The sequence below is a fragment of the Chiloscyllium plagiosum genome, unplaced genomic scaffold, assembly GCF_037043375.1.
Source record: "Chiloscyllium plagiosum isolate Xiang-an unplaced genomic scaffold, Cpla_swu_hap1 HiC_scaffold_2, whole genome shotgun sequence".
Taxonomy (NCBI): Eukaryota; Metazoa; Chordata; class Chondrichthyes; order Orectolobiformes; family Hemiscylliidae; genus Chiloscyllium; species Chiloscyllium plagiosum.
The window spans coordinates 154,917,558-154,943,246 of NW_028270140.1; the positions used below are offsets into that span (position 1 = coordinate 154,917,558).

At 46.7% G+C, this 25,689-nt stretch overlaps 1 protein-coding gene across 3 annotated transcripts in view; it reads right to left on the reverse strand.

Moving 5' to 3' along the window:
• The window catches only part of fyb1a (FYN binding protein 1 a), a 206,799-nt gene that overhangs the window by 145,799 nt on the left and 35,311 nt on the right, over nucleotides 1–25,689 (reverse strand). For 2 of the 3 annotated variants that reach the window (XM_043703060.2, XM_043703074.2), the window contains exon 2: nucleotides 2,256–3,387. In XM_043703060.2, the coding sequence (XP_043558995.2) occupies nucleotides 2,256–3,387 (1,132 nt within the window). Of the gene's footprint in view, nucleotides 1–2,255; nucleotides 3,388–11,551; nucleotides 11,681–25,689 lie in introns of those variants that run through there. The other variant, XM_043703066.2, reaches the window with a different exon arrangement.

Here is a 25,689-nt window from a genome sequence, read left to right on the forward strand (position 1 = left end):
CATAACGGGAGCAAATGGCAGATGTGGATACACAATGGTAATTCATCCTAACACTGTCAATCTATCTTCATTCCAGTCTTAGTATCTAAACGAGGGACCTGTAAAGCTTCCTGCACCTTTTTAAAGTGAAAGTACACTGTCTGTAACAAATGCTCCCAGGACAGGGACAGCACGGGGTTAGATACAGAGTAAAGCTCCCTCTACACTGTCCCCATCAAACACTCCCAGGGCAGGGACAGCACAAGGTTAGATACAGAGTAAAGCTCCCTTTGTTTCTTTAAACAGAAAGTCACAAAACATTTAAACAGCCCCCGTGGGAACACTGTAACCAAAGACAAATGAAGGAATCAGAACCACTGTTTGGAGTTTTGAAACATCCCGGCTGGTGTGCGGATGAGCACCATGTAACCCCTCCCTGGGAATCCCGAGCGCAGACACTAACACGAAGGAAGGGTCGACAGTCAGGAACAGTGACTCCCTCCACATCCCTCCACCTGTTCTAGACCTCGGCACAGAGCCACAAGAGCACCCTGTGTATTCAGCCCAGCCACCCCCGTCTCTTGCTGAGAGGATGGAGCTGACTCAGAATCAGCCAGATTCAGAATCTTTAAATGATACAATCTAGAAAGAGGCTATTTGGCCCACTGTTCCCATTCTGGCCCTCTGAAAGAGCTATCGTTGAGATTTACTCTTTTTTTTTGTGACAATCTGAAATCTGTGCCCTTCGGTGACTAATCCTTTAGATTTGGACATCCTTTGGGCCAAGGGTTTGGAGATATGAGAAGTCAGTAACAAGTTGCCTATGCTGATTGACAGGGTCTGAACAACTGCAGCCAGAGGAACAATCCAAGCTCCCTGCACAGCTCCTGCCCTCCCAAACCAGCACAGGACAAAGCCCTTCCTACACACACACACACACACACCTGAAGGGTTTCCCTGTCTACAGTCTGATAGGGGTCACTCTGTGAAGGCCTGGGCATGAACAAAATAAATTAACCAACAAATAACCAACCCAACTATTACTCCAAAACCATTCATTCTTTTGAATGACAGTCACAGAGAGCGACAGCACAGGAAACCACCTTCAATCCCCTCCAATCAGAGACAATCATCTAACTTCTCCAATCCCACTTTCCGTAAACTGGCCCAGAGCTCTGTAAGTCTTGAAGAAGGCAGCTCACCCCCCACCTTCTCAAGGGGCAACTAGGGACGGGCCAGCCAGAGACTCTCACATCTCAATAAAAAAATAAAGTGCACCTTGAAACACTTCTTCAATGCGATGAGGGTTTTCTGCCTCTCCCAGCCACACAGGCAGCGACTTCCAGACTCCCACCACCCTCTGGGTGAAAATGTTTTCTCACAGCCCCCCACTGAACCTCTTTCCCTTTTCCTTCAATCTAATAAAGTTAACAAACCTGCTTTTAATCTTCTTTGCTCCAGTCTCTCCACACAAGCCCATCCCTGGTGCCTCGATCTTGTTTGAGATCTTGGAGGTGATTGGTCAGCCCAAGTCCCCTGACTGACTAACCCGTATTCCTCTCCTGAAGACATCAACCCTTTGTTGATGGGTGGTTGGGCAGTGTATCATTCTTCATTTACACAGTGACTGAATGGGGAGGGCTGGTTGACAATGGAAGGCATCACAATTAGATATAGTTCTTCGGGATAAAGGGATCCAGGGACATGGGGAGAAAGCAGGAACAAGGAACTGAATTAGATGATCAACCACGATCGTGTAAAATGGTGGAGTAGGTTGGAAGGGCTGAATGGCCTACTCTTGCTTCTATCTTCTACAATTCAATGTTTCACCTCATCCTGCTTACTACATAATCTCTTCCTGTCCTACAACTGTCTAAAGAATGGCACAATTCTCAAACTCTGGCCTCTTGTCTACTGTTGGTGGCCGTGACCTCAGATGCTCAGATGCAAGTTCTGAAATTATGTTCCTATTCTCTTTGTCTGTTTACTGCACTTGAAGACACTCCCTGTTCTGACAGCCCCACTAACAGACTTGATATCCAATGCAGAAAACGCTGTGTAAAGCACCTTAGGATACCTTGTAACATTAAATGGATATATAAATGCAAGTTGTGGTTCAATGCTGTTCACCACAAGGAGGCTTTAGCTAAAATGTCCACAACGGAATGAGTTAGCAAATGCCTATTGAAAAGATGACAAGATTTTTAAACATCACCCTCTGCCAAGATATAGGTCAGTTTTAGCAACGCAGTAACGAGTGAGATTGTGAGAAATACCTGGGGGTGCTGGGGGCTCTTTCTTGTGGGGATGGTGGAAAAGGTCCAAGTTCACCGTTGGAGGTCTTTTGGGTTTTTGAGGTGGGGCCCCCAGAGTCCATGGAGCGGGCAGGGCTCTCCGTTTAGGGGCATTCGGATCCTTTGGCCTTTCCTCAGTCTCTTGACTCTGCGACTTGTTGAGGAATTGGCTCTGCAGTTTCTGGACATTGCTGGTCCCAGGGGGCGAAGCAGAGGCCTCTTCCTGTTTGGGTTTTGGTGGGAAGTTCTTCAGGCCACTGGGCCTCAGGGGCTCACTCCTGTTCTCGTTGGTTGTGGATGCCTTGTCCTCTCCGCCATGACTGAGAAATCTCCCTCGCTCACTCACGGGTCTGAGTGACTTCACACCAAAGGCCCCATCCCCTCTCCCAGTGCTTGTCTCCTCTTTGCTGACGCCTTCCTTGTTTTCTCTATGTGTGCTGCTGGCTTCATTCCAAGGTTTCAGCCCTGCAGGTGGTTTGGAGAATGCAGGCTTCAAGGCCCTGTCTTCACCCACATTGCCCGAGTGGCTATTTGGGGGCTTTGGGAACTGGGATTTGGGGAAAACCGGCTTAGATTCATGGGAGGTCACGGGATTCAACGGTTTGGAAAATGGAGACTGTTTGGAAAAACCTGGCCGGACTTCATTTTCCTTTTGTGAATCAGCCGAGTCCAGCGTAGGCCTCAGTCCAGTCTGAGGCTTTGGGAAAGGAGCCCTCTCGTCTTTCTCGGCTTTCTGAGCACTGAAGGTATTCAGGGATGGTTTAGCCCCCAAAGTGGACTTTGGGAACACAGGCTTGCAATCATTGGCTTCCTTGTTGAGTCCCTCAAACTGAGCTTTTAAAGCTGACGGTTTGGGAAAAGCTGTCTTCTCCTGGAACGGTTTGGGTGCGGCCTGGTTGGATTTCTCGCTGAAGGAGCCTGTCGCTCTGAGGGTCTGGAACTTGGGAGCGGCGGAGGTTTCGAATCCAGCAGCCTTGCTGGCCACTGAGGACTTGTCCCCTTGGAGTGAGGATTGGGGAGTGAACCTGGCAGGCCGAGAGCCTAGGGAGGATGTCTCCTCCGCAGACTTGTTGCCAAACTTCGCCATCAGAGCCTTCACGTCGGTCTTGCCATCCTACAGAACACGCCAGGAGAAAAAGGAAAACTCGGTGTTAGGTTTGTGTGAGAAGGAGTTTAAGACAAATGAGGTTTTCTTGGTAGCTGCCAAGAGTCTCCCTAATTGGTTCATAGCAAAAGCGTGACATTTTCAGTTTCCTGTCATTGTCGCAACCACCTGACCTGACCTTCCTTTGCTGTGGTCTCAACAAGCTTTGCAACAATAAATGCATTAGCAAGGTGTTTGCATGTAAGCCAGACTTACAGTCAGAGACCACAAGTAAGAGATAGGGGCACTTCCTTCTGTCTACATATCACATTACGAGATCATTAGAGGAACCAGTCAGCAAATTGAAACTATGGGGTGTCACACACTCCACAGCCCAGAGAGGCTCCATTATTTCTGTGACAATCAGGTCTATTCCATGTCTGGGCACATGTGAATGACAGTACAATTAAACCAATAGCACTCAATACTGTAGCTGTGCAGCGATACTCAGGTTAATTGGACACAGGGGCCGTGCTCACATCCAGCAGCAGCACTGTGTTCCAACTTGTTATTTTCATTTATTTGTTCATGGGAGGTGGATCTTTCTGACTGAGCCAGAATTTGATTATCCAAAGGGCAGTTGAAAGTCAACCACTTGGTCCGGACTCACATGTGGATCTCCCCTCTAGGATCATCCTGATTTCACCATCTTCCATAGTGAGATTCAAGCCCATGTCCCTCAAGCATTAGCCTGGGCTTTAGGATTACTAGCCCAGTGACATCCCTGCCTCCCCTAAGTCATTGTCCCTTGAGAAGGTGCTGGTGAGCTGCCTGCTTGAGCTACTGGTGTATGAATAGGAAGGGTTTAGAGGGATATGGGCCAAGTGCTAGCAAATGGGACTAGATTAGGTTGGATAGCTGGTCGGCATGGATGAGTTCATAGAATCATAAAATGCCTATAGTGTGGAAACAGGCCATTTGGCCCAACAAGTTCACAGTGACCCTCTTAAAATTATTCCACCCAGTTGGACCGAAGTAGGTCTACCTGAGCTCTATGTGCTCAGGTAGACCTACAATGCCCTTAGTGTCTTGAACAATATTTATCCTTCAATCAGCATAGAATCCGATTCTCAGGTAATTAATAAGTGACTGTCTGTAGGGAGCTGGCTGTGCACAATTTAGCTTCTGAACTTCCCACATTGCAGAAGTGTTTGCACTTTTCAAAAATACATCTTTGGCCTTCCTGGGTAAGGTGAGAGCGGAAAAATTTAAAAGAGACCTAACAGGCAACTTTTTCACGCAGAGAGTGGTGTGTGTGTGTGAGCTGTCAGAGGAAGTGGTGGAGGCTGGTAGAATTACAACATTTAAAAAGCACATGGATGGGTATATGAATAGAGGGATACTGGCCAAATGCTGGCAAATGGTACTAGATTAATTTAGGATGTCTCTGGTTGGCATAGATGTGTTGGACCGAAGGGTTTATTTCCATGCTGTACATCTCTATGACTCTATAGCTGCAAAGGACTTTGGAATATTTGAGGTGCCATATAAATAGAAATCTGTCTTTCTACTTTTGTGTGTGTTTTCTCCGTGCACTTGTTGCCCCGAGATTTGAACATGGACTATTCAAACTATTTGAGTTCACATTTGGTGCTGTCTCATTCACCGAAGGCAATAGCCCATCCCCCAGATATTGGACAGTCCACATCAGATATGCAACAATACTTAACCACATCCAGGGTTGGTCTGGAATGTGGTGAATGACATTTGCATCACTCAGATACCAGACAATAGCCATCTCCAACAGGAGAGGGTTTAACCATCACTCAGATACCAGACAATAGCCAACTCCAACGGGAGAGGGTTTAACCATCACTCAGATACCAGACAATAGCCATCTCCAACAGGAGAGGGTTTAACCATCACTCAGATACCAGACAATAGCCATCTCCAACAGGAGAGGGTTTAACCATCACTCAGATACCAGACAATAGCCATCTCCAACAGGAGAGGGTTTAACCATCACTCAGATACCAGACAATAGCCATCTCCAACAGGAGAGGGTTTAACCATCACTCAGATACCAGACAATAGCCATCTCCAACAGGAGAGGGTTTAACCATCACTCAGATACCAGACAATAGCCAGCTCCAACAGGAGAGGGTTTAACCATCACTCAGATACCAGGCAATGGCCATCTCCAACAGGAGAGAATCTAACCATCACTCAGATACCAGACAATGACCATCTCCAACAGGAGAGAATCTAACCATCACTCAGATACCAGACAATGACCATCTCCAACAGGAGAGAGTCTAACCTTCACTCAGATACCACGCAATGACCATCCCCAACAGGAGAGAATCTAACCATCACTCAGATACCAGACAATGACCATCCCCAACAGGAGAGAGTCTAACCATCACTCAGATACCAGACAATGACCATCTCCAACAGGAGAGAGTCTAACCTTCACTCAGATACCAGACAATGACCATCTCCAACAGGAGAGAATCTAACCATCACTCAGATACCAGACAATGACCATCTCCAACAGGAGAGAGTCTAACCTTCACTCAGATACCAGACAATGACCATCTCCAACAGGAGAGAATCTAACCATCACTCAGATACCAGACAATGACCATCTCCAACAGGAGAGAGTCTAACCTTCACTCAGATACCGGGCAATGACCATCTCCAACAGGAGTGAGTCTAACCATCACTCCTTGATGTTCAATGACGAGGACAAATATCATCCCTTTTGGCAGTGCCATGGTTATCTGACCAGCCTGAGAGACTGATGCCCTTGTACCAAATTGGCACATGATCAGATTTTTGCTCCTTGGCATTGTCTGGGCCCAGCTTTTGTTGTCCATCCCTAATTACCCAAAGGGCAGTTTAATCATTAACCGCATTGCTGTGGGTCTGGAGTCACATGTAGGCCAGACCAGGTAAGGGTGGTCTGGAGTCACATGTAGGCCAGACCAGTTTCCTTCCCTAAAGGACATTGGTGACCCAGATGGGGTTTTTATGCCAAGGGGAAGTGGTCACATGGCCATCATTAGACTAGATTTTATTTCCAGTTTTATATTGGATTCAAACTGCAGCCTTGAAAGTCATGTCTCCAGGACATTAAACTGAGGCTCTGGATACTTGGGCCAATGACATTACTGCTGTGGTGCCATCTCTTTAAATTAGCATAGCTAATTCTTGCTATTGCACCATCCCTGAATTGCAATATGACTGAAACCTCTCTGCAAATGTTGGTTAAGCAGCCATTAAACAATGAAGAAACCACATCCGTTAACAGCTCAGGAAGTTGGCTGAGTTAATCGCCCAGAATGAGGAAAGAGTCTGCAATTCAGCCAGCCCCACATGAGGGAGCACCCCCACTCCCCTTCCCCACAGCCCCCTCCACTTTCCTTCCCAACTCCCCTTCCCCACTCCCCTTCCCCGCAGCCCTTCCCCACAGCCCTTCCCCACTCCCCTTCCCCACTCCCCTTCCCCACAGCCCTTCCCAACTCCCTTCCCCACTCCCCTTCCCCACAGTTCTTCCCCACTCCCCTTCCCCACTCCCCTTCCCCACAGCCCTTCCCAACTCCCCTTCCCCACTCCCCTTCCCCACAGTCCTACCCCACTCCCCTTCCCCACAGCCCTTCCCCACTCCCCTTCCCCACAGCCCCCTCCACTTTCCTTCCCAACTCCCCTTCCCCACTCCCCTTCCCCACTCCCCTTCCCTGCAGCCCTTCCCCACAGCCCCCTCCACTTTCCTTCCCAACTCCCCTTCCCCACTCCCCTTCCCCACTCCCCTTCCCCACAGCCCTTCCCCACTCCCCTTCCCCACAGCCCTTCCCAACTCCCTTCCCCACTCCCCTTCCCCACAGTTCTTCCCCACTCCCCTTCCCCACTCCCCTTCCCCACAGCCCTTCCCAACTCCCCTTCCCCACTCCCCTTCCCCACAGTCCTTCCCCACTCCCCTTCCCCACAGCCCTTCCCCACTCCCCTTCCCCACAGCCCCCTCCACTTTCCTTCCCAACTCCCCTTCCCCACTCCCCTTCCCCACTCCCCTTCCCTGCAGCCCTTCCCCACAGCCCCCTCCACTTTCCTTCCCAACTCCCCTTCCCCACTCCCCTTCCCCACTCCCCTTCCCCACAGCCCTTCCCCACTCCCCTTCCCCACAGCCCTTCCCAACTCCCTTCCCCACTCCCCTTCCCCACAGTTCTTCCCCACTCCCCTTCCCCACTCCCCTTCCCCACAGCCCTTCCCAACTCCCCTTCCCCACTCCCCTTCCCCACAGTCCTTCCCCACTCCCCTTCCCCACAGCCCTTCCCCACTCCCCTTCCCCACAGCCCCCTCCACTTTTCTTCCCAACTTCCCTTCCCCACTCCCCTTCCACACAGCTCTTCCCAACTCCCCCTCCCACTCCCCTTCCCCACAGCCCTTCCCCACTCCCATTCCCCACAGCCCCCTCCACTTTCCTTCCCAACTCCCCTTCCCCACTCCCCTTCCCCACACCCTTTCCACACAGCCCCTCCCCACTACCCTTGCCCAGTACCCTTCCCCACTCCCCTTCCCCACAGCTCTTCCCCACTCCCCTTCCCCACAGCCCCCTCCACTTTCCTCCCAACTCCCCTTCCCAACTCCCCTTCCCCACTACCCTTCCCCACTCCCCCACTCCACTTCCCCACAGCCCTTCCCCACTCCTCTTCCCCATTCCTGTGGTGAGCTTCGACAGCTTATGGATCAGGAAAGGCCAAGGTCTCTAACACACAGTTGTACATCTGCTGTCACCTTGAACTTTAGCCTCAACTCCCTGCACTCTAGTAGAACACCCAGCTGAGCAGTGTGTGTCTATCTGTTTATCTGTGTGGATCGGTGTGTGTCTGTCTGTCTATACCTGTGTGTGTGTGTTAGCATTTGCTGTTGGCTCTCGGAGTATGTCTGTTGTATCTAGGTGTATGTCCTAGCGAAGCTGTCTGTATGTCCATCAATGTGTGGACCTGTATGTAACTCTGTGCTCGTGTCTGTGTGTATAATTGTTTGTGTGGGTGTGTGTATATGTTTATGCATGTGTCTGTGGCTGTGTGTGCATCTGTGCGTGTGCACACGTGTTTGTGAGAGTGTGTGTGTGTGTGTATGCACGTGTGGTTGCATGTGGGTGTTGTGTCTGTGTTGCGGTGTGTGTCCATGTGCGTGCACGCGTGTGTGTGTGTTGCAGTGTGTGTTGTGGTGTGTATGTGTGTGTGCGTGCGTGTACGTTGCGGTGTGTGTGAGTGCATGTGTGTGTTGCAGTGTGAGTATGTGTTGCGGTGTGTGTGTGTTGTGATGTTTGTGTGTTGCGGTGAGTGTGTGTGTGTTGTGGTGTATGTGCATGCATATGTGTGTGTGTGTGAGAGCGTGCACGTGTGTATGAGTGTTTCAGTTTGTGTGAGCGCACGTGTGTGTGTTGCATTGTGTGCATGTGCGTTGCAGTGTGAGTATGTTTTGCAGTGTGTGTGTTGTGGTGTTTGTGTGTTGCGGAGTGTGTATGCGTGTTGTGGAGTATGTTGGGGGTGTGTGCTGTAGTATATATGCATGCGTGTGTGTCTGTGTCTGTGCATGTGTGCATACACATGCGTGTGTGTTTCTGTGTGCATGTGTGTGTGTCTGAGTGTGTGTGTGTATGATGTGTGTGTTGCGGTGTGTTTGTGTGTATGATGTGTGTGTGTTGCGGTGTGTGTGTTGCAGTGTGTGTGCATGTGCCTGTGTGTGTGCATGTGTGTTGTGGTCTGTGTGTGTTGCGGTGTGTCTGAATGTGTGTGTGTGTCTGAGTGTGTGTGTGTGTGTATGATGTGTGTGTTGCGGTCTGTGCATGTGTGTTGCGGTCTGTGTGTGTGTTGCGGTGTATGTGCATGTGTGTTCCGGTGTGTGTGTGCGCGTACGTGTGTGTGCATGTGTGAGTATGTATGTGTTGCTGTGCGTGTGTGTGCACGTTTGCCTGTATGTGTTACGCTGTGTGTGTGTTGCAGTATGTATTTGTGTTGCGGTGTGTCTGTGTGTGTTGTAGTGTGTGTGTGTGTGCATGCATGCCTGTGTGAGTGTGCGTGTGATGCAGTTTGTGTGTGTGTTGCGGTGTGTGTGTATGTATGCGTGTGCCTGTGTGTGTGTGCCTGTGTGTGAGTGCGTGCGTGCGTTGTGTGTGTTGCGGTGTGTGTGTGTGTGTCTGTTGCGCTGTGTGCACTAAATAAGGACAATATTGGGCATGCCAGTATGGAAGACGTTCCTCAACATGATCCAGACCCATTCCTGTGGATTGAAGCAGGGACTTTGGAAAGCAGGGGAACATTGTACCCCAACATGGGGCAAGGTTAGGGAGAGGGAAACATTGTACCCCAACATAGGACAGGGTCAGGGAGAGGGGAACACTGTACACCAACAGGGAGCAAGGTCAGGGAGAGGGGAACATTGTACCCCAACATGGGGCAAGGTTAGGGAGAGGGAAACATTGTACCCCAACAGGGGGCAGGGTCAGGGAGAGGGGAACACTGTACCCCAACAGGGGTCAGGGTCAGGGAGAGCGGAATACTGTACCCCAACAGGGGGCAGGGTCAGGGAGAGGGGAACACTGTACCCCAACAGGGGGCAGGGTCAGGGAGAGGGGAACACTGTACCCCAACACAGGGCAGGGTCAGGGAGAGGGGAACACTGTACCCCAACACAGGGCAGGGTCAGGGAGAGGGGAACACTGTACCCCAACACAGGGCAGGGTCAGGGAGAGGGGAACACTGTACCCCAGCATGGGGCAGGGTCAGGGAGAGCGGAACACTGTACCCCAACAGGGGGCAGGGTCAGGGAGAGGGGAACACTGTACCCCAACACAGGGCAGGGTCAGGGAGAGGGGAACACTGTACCCCAACAGGGGGCAGGGTCAGGGAGAAGGGAACACTGTACCCCAACAGGGGGGAAGGTCAGGGAGAGGGGAACACTGTACCCCAACACAGGGCAGGGTCAGGGAGAGGGGAACACTGTACCCCAACAGGGGGCAGGGTCAGGGAGAGGGGAACACTGTACCCCAACAGGGGGGAAGGTCAGGGAGAGGGGAACACTGTACCCCAACACAGGGCAGGGTCAGGGAGAGGGGAACACTGTACCCCAACAGGGGGCAGGGTCAGGGAGAAGGGAACACTGTACCCCAACAGGGGTCAGGGTCAGGGAGAAGGGAACACTGTACCCCAACAGGGGTCAGGGTCAGGGAGAGGGGAACACTGTACCCCAACAGGGGGGAAGGTCAGGGAGAGGGGAACACTGTACCCCAACAGGGGGCAGGGTCAGGCAGAGGGGAACACTGTACCCCAACACAGGGCAGGGTCAGGGAGAGGGGAACACTGTACCCCAACACAGGGCAGGGTCAGGGAGAGGGGAACACTGTACCCCAGCATGGGGCAGCGTCAGGGAGAGGGGAATACTGTACCCCAACAGGGGTCAGGGTCAGGGAGAGGGGAACACTGTACCCCAACAGGGGTCAAGGTCAGGGAGAGGGGAACACTGTACCCCAACAGGGGTCAGGGTCAGGGAGAGGGGAACACTGTACCCCAACAGGGGGCAGGGTCAGGGAGAAGGGAACACTGTACCCCAACAGGGGTCAGGGTCAGGGAGAGGGGAACACTGTACCCCAACAGGGGTCAGGGTCAGGGAGAGGGGAACACTGTACCCCAACAGGGGGCAGGGTCAGGGAGAAGGGAACACTGTACCCCAACAGGGGTCAGGGTCAGGGAGAGGGGAACACTGTACCCCAACAGGGGGGAAGGTCAGGGAGAGGGGAACACTGTACCCTAACACAGGGCAGGGTCAGGGAGAGGGGAACACTGTACCCCAACACAGGGCAGGGTCAGGGAGAGGGGAACACTGTACCCCAGCATGGGGCAAGGTCAGGGAGAGGTGGGAAAGAAATCAAGTCTCTTGAAACCAAAGACCTTGGACTGATTTCGATGAGGAGGGGAATTAAAAACAGGAAGAATGAACGTTGTTTCTCTGAGCATGTTAAACTGTATGCAGAGGCTGGCCCATACAGTGTAACATACAGTCAGAAGGCTGAGCAATCCCCACTGTACTCTAACTGGGAATGTGTCCCTCTTATTCAGGCTAAAGCTCCCAGTCACTCACAGCCCTTTCAGATTCCACAAAGCATGCCGACAGAAGACAGGAGTCTTACCTCGACAGAAAAACCCCAGAGAATTTCAGCTACGGACTGAGTATCTGGCCAATAAAGTACACTTGTGGATCACACAGTGTTAAGTCCCTGCACACACACGGTTGGAAGTGCTCACCACCCTGCACTGAGGCAACGAGCGAGTGAGAGACAGCGAGAGAGAGAGAGAGAGAGAGACTCGCTACAGCTCTGCTCAGGCAGTGAGGAAGCAGCAAAGAGGAACAACGACAGGGAAGACTGGCAGGCAGATCCGAACGTCCACACCACTGCATCGTTTCAAGGGGAGGAACGAGCTGGGTGACAAACAATGGGGCAAAAAGCACAGAAATAGATTGAAAAATCGGACTTCGCCTCGAGGCCAGGTGGAGGGAGTCAGAGTTTGGAATAACTGAAGAGTTAATGAACAAATGACACTGAGACTGTAAAACATAGAATGGCATCATTACTCTGTACAAACAGAAGTACCTTCTGAACAGGTTGAGTACAGAAAAACCTTGATTATCCGAACGAGATTGACAGGGAGTATTTTGTTCAGATAACTGGTTGTTCAGATAACTGATAACGTTTTTCACGAGACCATGAGATCTTGTTCGGATAATCCAAAATTCGGATAATTGATGTTCGGATAACCGAGGTTGTTCTGTAGTTGCAAATGGAATTAACTTGGAACATGGACAAATAAAAAAGACTTGAATTTCCTCGCTAACTTTCAAAAGTAAGTTCACCTAAAACTCTGAAGTGTCAGCCCGGTGAATATACGGCACAGGATACCACGCAAATGAGTTAAACGCTAACACAATCGATCCCCAAAGCCTACAGATTGAATCAAAGCTTCTCCTCCTGCCCCTAACCTGGTGGAAAATTATACAGTCATAGAGTCAAAGAGTCATAGAGATGTACAGCACAGAAACAGGCCCTTCAGTCCAACCCATCCATGCCGACCAGATATCCCAATCCAATCTAGTCCCACCCATCAGCACCCGGCCCATATCTCTCTAAACCCTTCCTGTTCATATACCCATCCAGATGCCTTTTAAATGTTGCAATTGTACCAGCCTCCACTACTTCCTCTGGCAGCTCATCCCATACATGTACCACCCTCTGTGTGAAAACGTTGCCCCTTGGGTCTCTTTTACATCTTTCTCCTCTCACTCTAGACCTATGCCCTCTAGTTCTGGACTCCCCCGCCCCAGAGAAAAGACTTTGTCTATTTATCCTATCCATGCCCCACATGATTTTATAAATCTCTATAAGGTCATCCCTCAGCTCCAGGGAATACAGAGCTGGAAATGTGTTGCTGGAAAAGCGCAGCAGGTCAGGCAGCATCCAGGGAACAGGAGAATCGACGTTTCGGGCATAAGCCCTTCTGATTCCTGAAGAAGGGCTTATGCCCGAAACGTCGATTCTCCTGTTCCCTGGATGCTGCCTGACCTGCTGCGCTTTTCCAGCAACACATTTCCAGCTCTGATCTCCAGCATCTGCAGACCTCACTTTCTCCTCCAGGGAATACAGCCCCAGCCTGTTCAGCCTCTCCCTATAGCTCAAATCCTCCAACCCGGGCAGCATCCTTGTAAATCTTTTCTGAATCCTTTCAAGTTTCACAACATCTTTCCGATAGGAAGGAGACCAGAATTGCATGCAATATTCCAGCAGTGACCGAACCAATGTCTTATACACTCACAACATGACCTCCCAACTCCTGTACTCAATACTCGGACCATTAAAGGAAAGCATACCAAACACCTTCTTCACTATCCTATCTACCTGCAACTCTCCAGCCAAATGTGAGGTGATGCATTTTGGAGGATCAAATTTAGGTAGAAGTTACACTGTAAATGGCAGAACCCTGAGAACATTATCATGTGGATGGATCTGGGTGTGCAGGTCCACAGTTCCATAAACGTGGCCACATAGCTGACCAAGGTGATTGAGAAGGTGTAATGCATGCTTGCCTTCATTGGCCAGGGCATGAAGTACAAGAGTTGGCAAACCATGTCGCAGCGATATACGCCACATTTGGAGTATTGTGTGCAGTTTTGGTTGCACACTACAAGAAGGATGTGAAAACTTTGGAGGGAGTGCAGAAAGGATCACTGGGATGCTGCCTGGTCTCGAGGGCATTGGCAATGAGGAATGGTTAAAAAGACTAGGATTGTTTTCACTGGGAAGATGGCAGCTGAGAGGAGACCTGATAGACGTCTGCAAAATTGAGAAGCAGCGGTAGGGTGGATAGTCTGAGGTTTTTTCCCAGGGTTGAAATTTCAATTAGAAAGGGACACTGGTTCAAGGTGAGGGGGAAACGTTTAAGGGAGATGTGTGAGGGAAGTTTTTTGCACAGCGTGATAGGTGGCTGGAACGCACGACCAGAAAAGGTGGTGGCAGCATGTACATTGGCGACATTTAAAAAGCATCTGGATGGTTACGTGAATTAGGAGGAAATTGTGGGACATGGACAAAATGTGGGCAGCAGGTTTTTTTTTTAGTTTAGTTAAGGCATGATGATTGGCATGCGCTTGGAGGGCCGAAGGACCTGTTCCTGTGCTGTACTCCCCTTTTTGTGCTTTTGTTCTCATCTCCCCACTGAGTCACTCGGTTCCAGATTTAAATCCCACTCCAGAGTACAGAGACAGTGAGACAGAGAGTGCCGCACTACCAGTGGCAGGTCAGATGTCAGTCTCAGCCTTGCAAACTCCTCGGGTGTTTGTAAAGGATCCCAGGACAAAACAGCATGGCAGCTTATGCATCAACAAACGGAAAAAAAAAGGTACCATCCAGTCATTGCTATTTGTGTGAACTTGCTGTGCATAAATTGGTAATATTTAATAAATCATTGGGTGTGGTTGGCTAGGTGAACATTAATTGCCCATCCCTAGTTACCCCGGAGAAGATGGGGGTGGGTCATCTCCTCGGAGATACAGGAAGAACATTACTCACTGCAGAATTCTCAGGCCTGCTGCTGTAAGTATTTTGGTGGTTCCATCATTAGAACAGGGACTACACATCAGAAAGTACTTCTTTTGTTACAAAACAGTTTTGGGAGTGCAGCGATTGTGAAAAGATCTGTATAAATCTAAATCTATTATTTTGTTTAGAAATTGAGCACTGGCAGCTCAATTTCTAAGCAAAGCCACAAGAGTACATTTCAGAAGTAAACACTATGGGAAACCCAGTTGAAGGGTGAAACTTTGCGTTTGCAGCTTTGCGTGGCTGTGAATAGTTCCTTAAATAGGAATCATTCACTTCCTATTAGACTATCTGTCACTAAGGAAACTGGGACTACAACAGGTCAGTGAGAAAATGTAGAATGTGTGGTCAAGGTTAGGATGCATGAGATATAATTGAAATATATATTTATACAAACACCTCAGAGCATTTCCCCATCCTCAATAACAGAAGAGTCCAGTGCAAAACAGTGTGAAAGATAAGGCTGAAATATTCACAGCAGCCTTCAGCCTGAAGTGCCGAGAGGATGATCCATCTTGCTCTCCCTCAGCGGTCCTCAGCATCACAGACACCAGTCTTCAACCAATTGGATCCACTCAAGGTAAGGTTGGGTACCTCAAAGGTATCTACCCAGCAATGTGGAATATTGCCCAGGTATGTCCTCTCCCAACAGGATAGAGGAGTGGAGTTTCCCAGGAGTTGGTATTGGGACCCGTTCTTTTCCTAATATATATTAATGATATGATATTCAGGGAGCAATTTTAAAGTTTGTGGATGATATGAAACTTAGCAGAATTGTAACCTGTGAGGGGGCAGTGTGGAGCTCCAAAAGAACATTGACAACTTAGTGGAGTGAGTGGGTAGGTGACAGACGAGGCTCAATGCTGTGCAGTGTGAAGTGATGCACTTTGCTCATTGAAGAATAATATAAAAAAAAGGGGGTACAATTCTAAAGGGAAGGCAGGAGCAGAGAGAGTTGAGCGTATATGTGCACAGATCATTGATGGTAGTAGGACAGTTGGAGAGCAGTGAATAAAGCACACAGTGTCCTCAGCTTTATTAATAGGGACAGAGAGTACAAGAGCGAGGAGGTGATGGTGAACTTGTACGAGACACTTGTTACATTTCAGCTGGAGGATTGTGTACCGTTGTGGGGGCCATGTTACAGGAATGATCTGAATGCATTGGAATGAGAATGGAGGTAATTTTCAAGAATCGTTCCAGCAATGAGAAACTTGAGCGATGAGGATAGATTGAAGAAGTTAGGTGTGTTCTCCTTGGAGAGGGGAGATCTGATAGAGGTTTCCAAAATCATGAGTGGGGGCTGGACAGAATAGAATAGAATATCCTTTATTGTCAACGTATTCAAGTACAGAAGTACAGGAGGTGTGAAAGGTTTACAATGTCACCTCTCACGCTGTCATCTCAGGTACAAATCTTAGATACAAAAAGACAAATAAAGAAAATAAGTTGCATTACCTTACAGTGATTTATAGTATAAGGCATTCTTAAAAGGATAAACTTTACAGTCTCATAAACAAATTACAGATAATCATTACATTGCAGTATGGATCGGGAGAAGCTGTAGGAGGATCAATACAAGAGGACACAGATTAGAAATAATTTGCAAACAAAGCAAATGAAATGTGCATAGTGAGTATTCAGACCATGAAAGTCACTGCCTGAAAATGGGATGGAGGCGGGTTCAATTCAGACATTCAGGACAGGCATTGGACGATTATTTAAGTGGGGAATGATGTGTAAGTTGTGGGGAAAAGGCAGGAGAATTGCAATTAGTTGTGATGTTCAGTCAGTGCAGAAACGATGGGCTGTAAGTCCTCCATCTACACTGTCACCTTCTGTGGTACCGCCCCATCAGCCTACTCTCCATCCTCAGTAACATGATGGAAGGGGTCAGTAACAGGGCTATCAAGCAGCACCTGCTCAGCAATAACCTGCTCAGTGACCCCCAGTTTGGGTTCCCCCAGGGTCACTCAGCTCCTGACCTCATTACAGCCTTGGGTCAAACATGGACAAAAGAGCTGAATCCCAGAGGGGAGGGGAGAGGGACAGCCCTTGATATCAAGGCTGTATTTGACCGAGTGTGGCATCCTGGCAAAACTGGAATCAATGGGTATCGGGGTGCAAACTCTCCACTGGTTAGAGCCATCCCTGGCACAGAGGAAGATGGTTGTGGTTGTTCGAGGTCAGTCATCTCAGCTCCAGGACAGCTCTGCAGGAGTCCCTCAGGGTAGTGCCCTAGACCCAACCATCTTCAGCTGCTTCATGCAAGAGAAAATGAGGACTGCAGATGCTGGAGATCAGAGTCAAAAAGTGTGGTGCTGGAAAAGCACAGCCAGTCAGGCAGCATCCGAGGATCAGGAGAGTCAACATTCTGAACATAAGCTCTTCATTAGGATCTGACCGGCTGTGCTTTTCCAGCATCACACTTTTTGACTCTTCAGCTGCTTCTTCAATGACCTTCCCTCCATCATAAGGTCAGAAGTGGGGATGTTGCTGAACTTTATTGCATAAAGTTCAGCAACATTCGCAGCTTCTCAGATACTGAAGCAGTCCATGGCCAAATGCAGCACAAACTGGACAACAGTCACTCTTGGTTTGATGAGTGGCAAGTGATAGTCGCATCATAAACATGCCAGGCAATGACCATTTCTAACATGGGAGGTTGTAACCATTGTCCCTTGGCATTCAGTGAATGCCCCGCTATCAACATCCCTGGGGTTACCATTGACCAGAAACTGAATAAACTGGCCACACAAATGCAGTGCCTACAAGAGTAGGTCGGATTAGGTAGGTAGTAAATTCAAATCAAACTGGAATCAAAAGTCTAATAATGAACGTTTAACCACTGTCAAATGCTATTAAAATTAATGTGGTTCACTGATGACCTTCAGGGAAGGAGATCTGCCATTCTTACCTCGTCTGGCCCATAGGTGACTCCAGACCCACAGCAATGATGTGACTCTTAACTCTATACTATGCTCTTGGGCAGTTCAGTAATAAGGTAAAGTTGCTGTAGTCCCAGAGCATCATGGGGCTGCTCTCATTAGAGAGAGAGACGATTGGTGGTGGTTTAACCTGAGGGTCACCATACCTCAGGCAAGTGGAGAGGTTGAGAAGGAGAGATCCTTATACACAGAGGCTGATATTCTCTATGACAGAAACATATCAAACTGGAGCAGGAGTAGGCCATTCAGCCCTTCAGGCCTGCATCACCATTCAATATGATCATGCGTGATCATCAACTCAGTCCCCCATCCTGCTGTCTCCCCATACCCTTTGACCCCTTTAGCCCTCAAACCTTTATCTAACTCCTTCTTGAAAACATTCAATATTTTGGCCTCAACAGGCTCCACACTCACTGGGTGAAGTTAAAAACCACACAACGCCAGGTTATAGTCCAACAGGTTTATTTGGAAGCACTAGCTTTCGGAGTGTCGCTCCTTTCTCAGGTAGCTGTGGAGCAGGATCATAAGATACATCTCAGTGTCATGTGTGCATGTTTGCACTGCGATCTTTTGCTATAATTTCTGTGTCTTATGATCCTGCCCCACTAGCTACCTGATGAAGGAGCAGTGCTCCACAAGCTTGTACTTCCCAATTAAACCTGTTGGACTATAATCTGGTGTTGTGTGATTTTTAACTTTGTCCATCCCAGTCCAACACCAGCACCTCCACATCATCTCTGGGTGAAGACATTTCTCCACATCTCAGTCCTCAATGGTTTACCCATCTTTAAAGTGTGACCCTGTGATTCAGGGCTCCCTGGTCATTGGGACCATCCTTCCTGTCTTTACCTTATCTAGTCCAGTGAGAATTTTATGTTTCTATGAGATCTCTGTCATTCGTCTAAACCCCACTGAGTGTTGTGGAATCAAAGGCTTTTAGGGAGTGGGAAAGAATGTGGATTTGAGGTGACAATCAACTGAGTCAGGGACTTTCTGAATAGTGGAAAAAGCTTTAAAAAGCTCTCATTCGAGCACAGTTCATTACACTGTACACAAGGGCTGCTATTCTTTATAATATACACATGGACTGCTGTTCTCCACAATATACAGAGGGACTAATGTTCTTTTTAACATACACGGGGCTGCAGTTCTTTATAATATAAAGGATCTCTATTCTTTAGAATAGTATAGGGGCTACTGTTGTCTATATTATATACAGGAACTGCTATTCTATACCATATACATATACATATATATATATATATATATATATAGGGACTGCTATTCTGTATTTTATACACAGGGGCTACCATTCTCTATAATATACACAGAGAGGCTGAATAGGCTGGGGCTGTTTTCCCTGGAGTGTAGGAGGCTGGGGGGGTAACCTTATAGAGTTTTATAAAATCATGAGTGGCATGGATAGGATAAATAAACAAGATCTTTTCCCTGGGGTGCAGGAGTCCAGAACCAGAGGGCATAGGTTTAGGGTGAGAGGGGAAAGATATAAAAGGGACTTAAAGCACAACTTTTCCATGCAGAGGGTGGTGTGTGTATGGAATGAACTTCCAGAGAAGGTTTTGGAGGCTGGTACAATTATAACATTTAAAAGGTGTCTGGATGGGTACATGAATAGGAAGAGTTTAGAGGGATATGGCAAATGGGACAAGGTCAGTTTAGGATATCTGATCGGCATGGACAAGTTGGACCAAATAGTCTGTTTCTGCGCTGTGCATCTCTATGTTATTGTCTAAATATAAAGAGGGACTGCTATTCTCCATAATATAAAGAGGAACTGATATTCTCACAATATACTCAGGGACTGCTGTTCTCTATAATAAACACAGGGACTGCTATTCTCTATATTAGACACAGAGACTGCTATTCTCCATATTATACGCAGGGACTGCTATTCTCTATAATAGACACAGAGACTGCTATTCTCCATAATATACACAGTGACTGCTTTTCTCTATAAAATACACAGGGACTGCTGTTCTCTATAAAATGCACAGGGATTGTTATTCTCTCTATATACACAGGAACTGCTTTTCTGCATAGTATACAGAAGAACTGCTATTCTCTATATACACACAGGGACTGCTGTTCTCTATAATATACACAGAGACTGCTATTCTCTATAATATAAACAGGGACTGCTATTCTCTATAATATACACAGGGACTGCTATTCTGTATAATATACACAGGGACTGCTATTCTCTATAATATACACAGGGACTGCTATTCTCTATAATACACACAGGGACTGCTATTCTCTATAATATAAACAGGGACTGCTATTCTCTATAATACACACAGGGACTGCTATTCTCTATAATAAACACAGGGAATGCGGTTCTCTATAATATACAGAGGAACTGCTATTCTCTATAATATACAAAAGGACTGTTATTCTCTATAATATGTACAGGGTCTGTTATTCTTTTTAATATAAATAGAGACTTCTACCTTTATAAAACACACTGGGACTGCTACTATCTATAATATAAACAGTTGCTTTTATCTATCATATAAATGGGCTGCTAATCTTTACAGTTGACACAGGGACTGCTATTCTCTATAATATAAACAGGGACTACTATTCTGTATAATATACACAGGGACTGCTATTCTGTATAATATACACAGGGACTGTTATTCTCTATAGTATAAACAGGGACTGCTATTCTCTATAATATACACAGGAACTGCTATTCTGTATAATACACACAGGGACTGCTATTCTCTATAATATAAACAGAGGAGGTGCTGTTTCTGTAGTTTACACAGGGATGGCTATTCTCTACTATATGCACAGGGCTTGTGATTCTCTATAATATAGACAGGGAGTGCTGTTCTGTGTAACACACATAGGGGCTGCTATTCTTTGTAAATACATGGCACAGTGGCTCAGTGATTGGCACTCCACCCTTGGGTGACTGTCTTGAGTTTGCACACTCTCTCTGTGTCTGGGTGGGTTTCCTCCCACCGTCCAAAGATGTACAGGTTAGGGTAGAATAGCCATGCTAAATTGTCCATCGTGTCGAGGCATGAGCAGGCTGGGTGAGTTAGCCATGGAGAATGCAGGTGTGTGGGTATGGTGGGATGCTCTTTGGAGGATCAGTGTGAACTCAATGGGCCAAATGGCCTGCTTCCACAGTGTAAGGATTCTATTATTCTCTGTAAACACAGACAAGGGCTGGTATTCTCTAAGTGCATCACCCCATATTTATCTGGATTGAACTCCTTTGGCTACTGATCCGCCTATATATAAGTCTATTCGCCTCACCATTTACTAACCTACCAACTTTTATATCATCAGCGAATTTAATGATCAAACTTCCTACATCCAAGTCTAAATCATTTATATTAACACAAACAGCAAGGGCCCCAACTCAGCTTCCTGTGGTTTGCCACTGCTTGCAGGCTTCCCATCAGGCAAAACACCCCTCAACCATCACCCTCTGTTTCCTGCCTCTCAGCTAATTCTGATCCTAATTAGTCAATTTGCCCTGGATCTCATTAGATTTTACCTTCACTATCAGTCTCCTGTTTGGGATCACATCAAAAACCTTACTGAGGCCCAAGTAGACAATGTCAAAATCAATGCCCTCATCTACACGTGTCGGTCACCTCTTCAAATAATCCAATTAAGTTGGTCAGACATGATCTCCCCTTAACAAAACCATGCTGACTGTTCTTGATTAATCCCTGCCTCTCCAAATGCAATTTTTCTCTGTCCCTCAGAATTGCTTCCAATTGTTACTGAGGTTAGACTGATTGGCCTGAACTTTCCCGGTTTATCCCGATATCCCCTGTTTCCTTCTTGAATGACTGTACTGCTTTGTGGGAGTACTGTTGAGAATTCCCAGGGCAACTCTCTTCCGACTGTATCCCACTGCGTCGTCACCTCTGCTGGGTCTGTCCTGTCGGTGTGACAGGTCATCTCCAGGGATGGTGGTGTCTGGGACATTGTTTATAAGGTATGAGTCAGTGAGCATCACTGTGTCAGTCTGTGAGACAGCTGTCCCAATACTGGCACGCGCCCCCAGATGTTAGTGAGGAAGACCCTGCAGATTTGACAGGGCTGTTTTTGCCGTTGCCTTTTCTGGTACCTAAGTCAATGACTTCATCTGGTTTCATTTCTTTGTTGAAAATTTGTAGCGATTGATATAACTGAATATCTCGCATGGCGGTTTGAGAGGACAGGTTCGGGTCATCTGCATTGCTGTGGGTCAGGAGTCACATGGAGGCCAGGCCAGGTGGGGATGATAGATTTCCTTCCCAAAGAGGCAGACGTGAACCAGTTGGGATTTTACAACAATCGATGAGGTTTTCATGTCTTAATTTTTATTGTATTCAAATTCTGCCATCTATTGGAGCAATTTCTGAGTGCCTGTCCTCACAGATATTACCTGTAAGCAGCAACAATACCACTGCCTCCCCTATCATATAAACAGGGACTGCTATTCTCTATAATATACACAGGGACTGCTACTCTGTATAATATACACAGGGATTACTATTCTGTTAGCGAGTTTTGAGAAGAGTTGTAGCTCAGGTTGAGGTTCTGGATGTACGTTTGCTCGCTGAGCTGGAAGGTTCGTTTTCAGATGTTTCGTCACCCTACTAGGTAATATCATCAGTGAGCCTCCGGATAAAGCACTGGTGGCATGGTCCACTTTCTATTTATGTGTTTAGGTTTCCTTGGATTGGTGATGCCATTTCCCATGTCATTTCCTGTTCTTTTTCTCAGTGGGTAGTAAATGGGATCCAAGTCAATGTGTTTAGAACATAGAATATAGAACAATACAGCGCAGAACAGGCCCTTCGGCCCTCGATGTTGCGCCGAACTGTCAACTATTCTCAGCTTGTCCTCCTACACTATCCCTGCTAGCTAGCTTTCTGCCAGTTTGTCCAATGTAGTGTTTGTTACAGTTCTTGCATGGTATTTTGTAAATGACATTAGTTTTGCTTGTTGTCTGTGTAGGATCTTTCAAGTTCATTAGCTGCTGTTTTAGTGTGTTAGTGGGTTTGTGGGCTACCATGATGCCAAGGGGCCTGAGTAGTCTGGCCGTCATTTCCAAGATGTTTTTGAAGTAGGGGAGAGTGGCTAGGATTTCTGGATGTGTTTTGTCTGCTTGTTGGGTTTTGATGCTAAGAAATCGGCAGACTGTGTTCATTGGGTGTGAACAGGAAATTACATCACCAACCCAAGGAAAACGCATAAACAAAAAGTAAGCCAGGCCACCAGTGCCTCATCCAGAGGCTCACTGATGATTTTACCTACCTATGGTGATGAAATGTCTGAAAATGAACCTTCCAGCTCAGCGAGCAAATCTACGTCCACTGCTATTCTGTATAATGTACACAGGGACTGCTATTCTCTATAGTATACACAGGGACTGCTATTCTCTATAACATACACGGGCGCTGCTATTCTGTACAATATACACAGGGACAGTTGTTCTCTATAATATACACAGGGACAGTGATTCTGTATAATATACACAGGCACTGTAATTCTCTATGATATACACAGGGACAGCTATTCTGTATAATACACATAGGCACTGCTATTCTCTATAATATACACAGGGACTGCTGTTCTCTATAATATACACAGGGACTAATATTCTCTACAATACACACAGGGACTGCTATTCTGTACAATATACACAGGGACTAATATTCTCTACAATACACACAGGGACTGCTATTCTGTACAATATACACAGACACTATAATTCTCTATAATATATACAGGCACTGTAATTCTCTATAATATACACAGGGACTGCTAATCTACAATATACACAGAAACTGCTTTGTCTATATCATACACAGGGACTGCTGCTCTCTATAAGACACACAAGGCCTGTGATTCTGTATAATTTAGACAGGGACTGCCTTTCTGTATAATATACATTGGGACTGCTATTCTCTGCATTGTACACTGGGACTGCTATTCTCTGTAATATACACAGGGACTGCTCTTCTCTATAATATACACAGGGACTACTATTCTCTATAGTATACACAGGGACTGCTATTCCCTATAATATACATGGGGCTGCTGTTCTTTGTAATACACACAGGGACTGCTATTCTCTATAATATACACAGGGACTGCTATTCTCTATAATACATATAGGGACTGCTATTCTCTATAATATACACTGGGACTGCTGTTCTCTATAATATACACAGGGACTGCTATTCTGTATAATACATATAGGGACTGCTATTCTCTATAATCTACACAGGGACTGCTGTTCTCTATAATATACACAGGGACTGCTATTCCCTATAATATAAACGGGGACTGTAATTCTCTATAGTAAACATCGGGACTGCTATTCTCTATAATATATATGGGGCAGCTATTCTATATAATATACACAGGGACTGCTGTTCTCTACAATATGCACACGGACTGTTATTCCCTGTAATAGACACAGAGACTGACTCACTGCGCTTTTCCAGCAACACATTTTTCAGCTTTGATCTCCAGCATCTGCAGTCCTCACTTTCTCCTCGTTGATTTTAACCGACTGTGAATCCTTTTGCAAGGATACCTTCCTTGAAAAAGCTCTCTTCCTCCATCTCACCTTAACCATCTCCCACCTATCGCATTCACAACACCCCTCCCCCAAGTCCCTCCTCCCTACCTTTTACCTTAGCCTGCTTGGCACACCCTCCTCATTCCTGAAGAAGGGCTTATGCCCGAAATGTCGATTCTCCTGCTCCTTGGATGCTGCCTGACCTGCTGCGCTTTTCCAGCAACACATTTTTCAACAGAGACTGTTATTCCCAATAATATACACAGGGACTGCTATTCTGTATAATGTACACAGGGACTGCTAATCTCTGTAATATACACAGGGACTGCTAATCTGTATAAAATAGAGAGGGACTGTGATTCTGCATAACATACACAGGGACTGCTGTTCTCTGTAATGTAGACAGGGATTGCTATTTGTATAACATACACAGGGCCTGTTCTTCTCTATAATACATACAGGGACTGCTATTCTCTATAATATACACAGGGACTGCTGTTCTCTATAATATACACAGCGACTGCTATTCTGTATAATGTACACAGGGACTGCTATTCTCTGTAATATACACAGGGACTGCTATTCTCTATAATATACACAGGGACTGCTATTCTGTATAATATACACAGGGACTGCTATTCTCTATAATATACACAGGGTCTGCTGTTCTCTGTAATGTAGACAGGGATTGTTATTCTGTATAACATACACAGGGACTGTTCTTCTCTATAATACATACAGGGACTGCTATTCTCTATAATATACACAGGGACTGCTGTTCTCTATAATATACACAGGGACTGCTATTCTGTATAAAATAGAGAGGGACTGTGATTCTGTATAATAATACACAGGGACTGCTGTTCTCTATAATATACATCGGGACTGCTGTTCTCTATAATATACACAGGGACTGCTATTCTGTATAATATACACAGGGACTGCTATTCTCTATAATATACACAGGGGCTGCTGTTCTCTATAATATACACAGGGACTGCTGTTCTCTATAATATACACAAGGACTGCTATTCTCTATAATATACACAGGGCTACTGTTCTGTATAAGACACACACGGACTGCTATTCTGTATAATGTACACAGAGAATGCTGTTCTCCATAATATGGACAGGGACTGCTATTCTGTATAAAATAGAGAGGGACTGTGATTCTGTATAATAATACACAGGGACTGCTGTTCTCTATAATATACATCGGGACTGCTGTTCTCTATAATATACACAGGGACTGCTATTCTGTATAATATACACAGGGACTGCTATTCTCTATAATATACACAGGGGCTGCTGTTCTCTATAATATACACAGGGACTGCTGTTCTCTATAATATACACAAGGACTGCTATTCTCTATAATATACACAGGGCTACTGTTCTGTATAAGACACACACGGACTGCTATTCTGTATAATGTACACAGAGAATGCTGTTCTCCATAATATGGACAGGGACTGCTATTCTGTATAAAATAGAGAGGGACTGTGATTCTGTATAATAATACACAGGGACTGCTGTTCTCTATAATATACATCGGGACTGCTGTTCTCTATAATATACACAGGGACTGCTATTCTGTATAATATACACAGGGACTGCTGTTCTCCATAATATGGACAGGGACTGCTATTCTGTATAAAATAGAG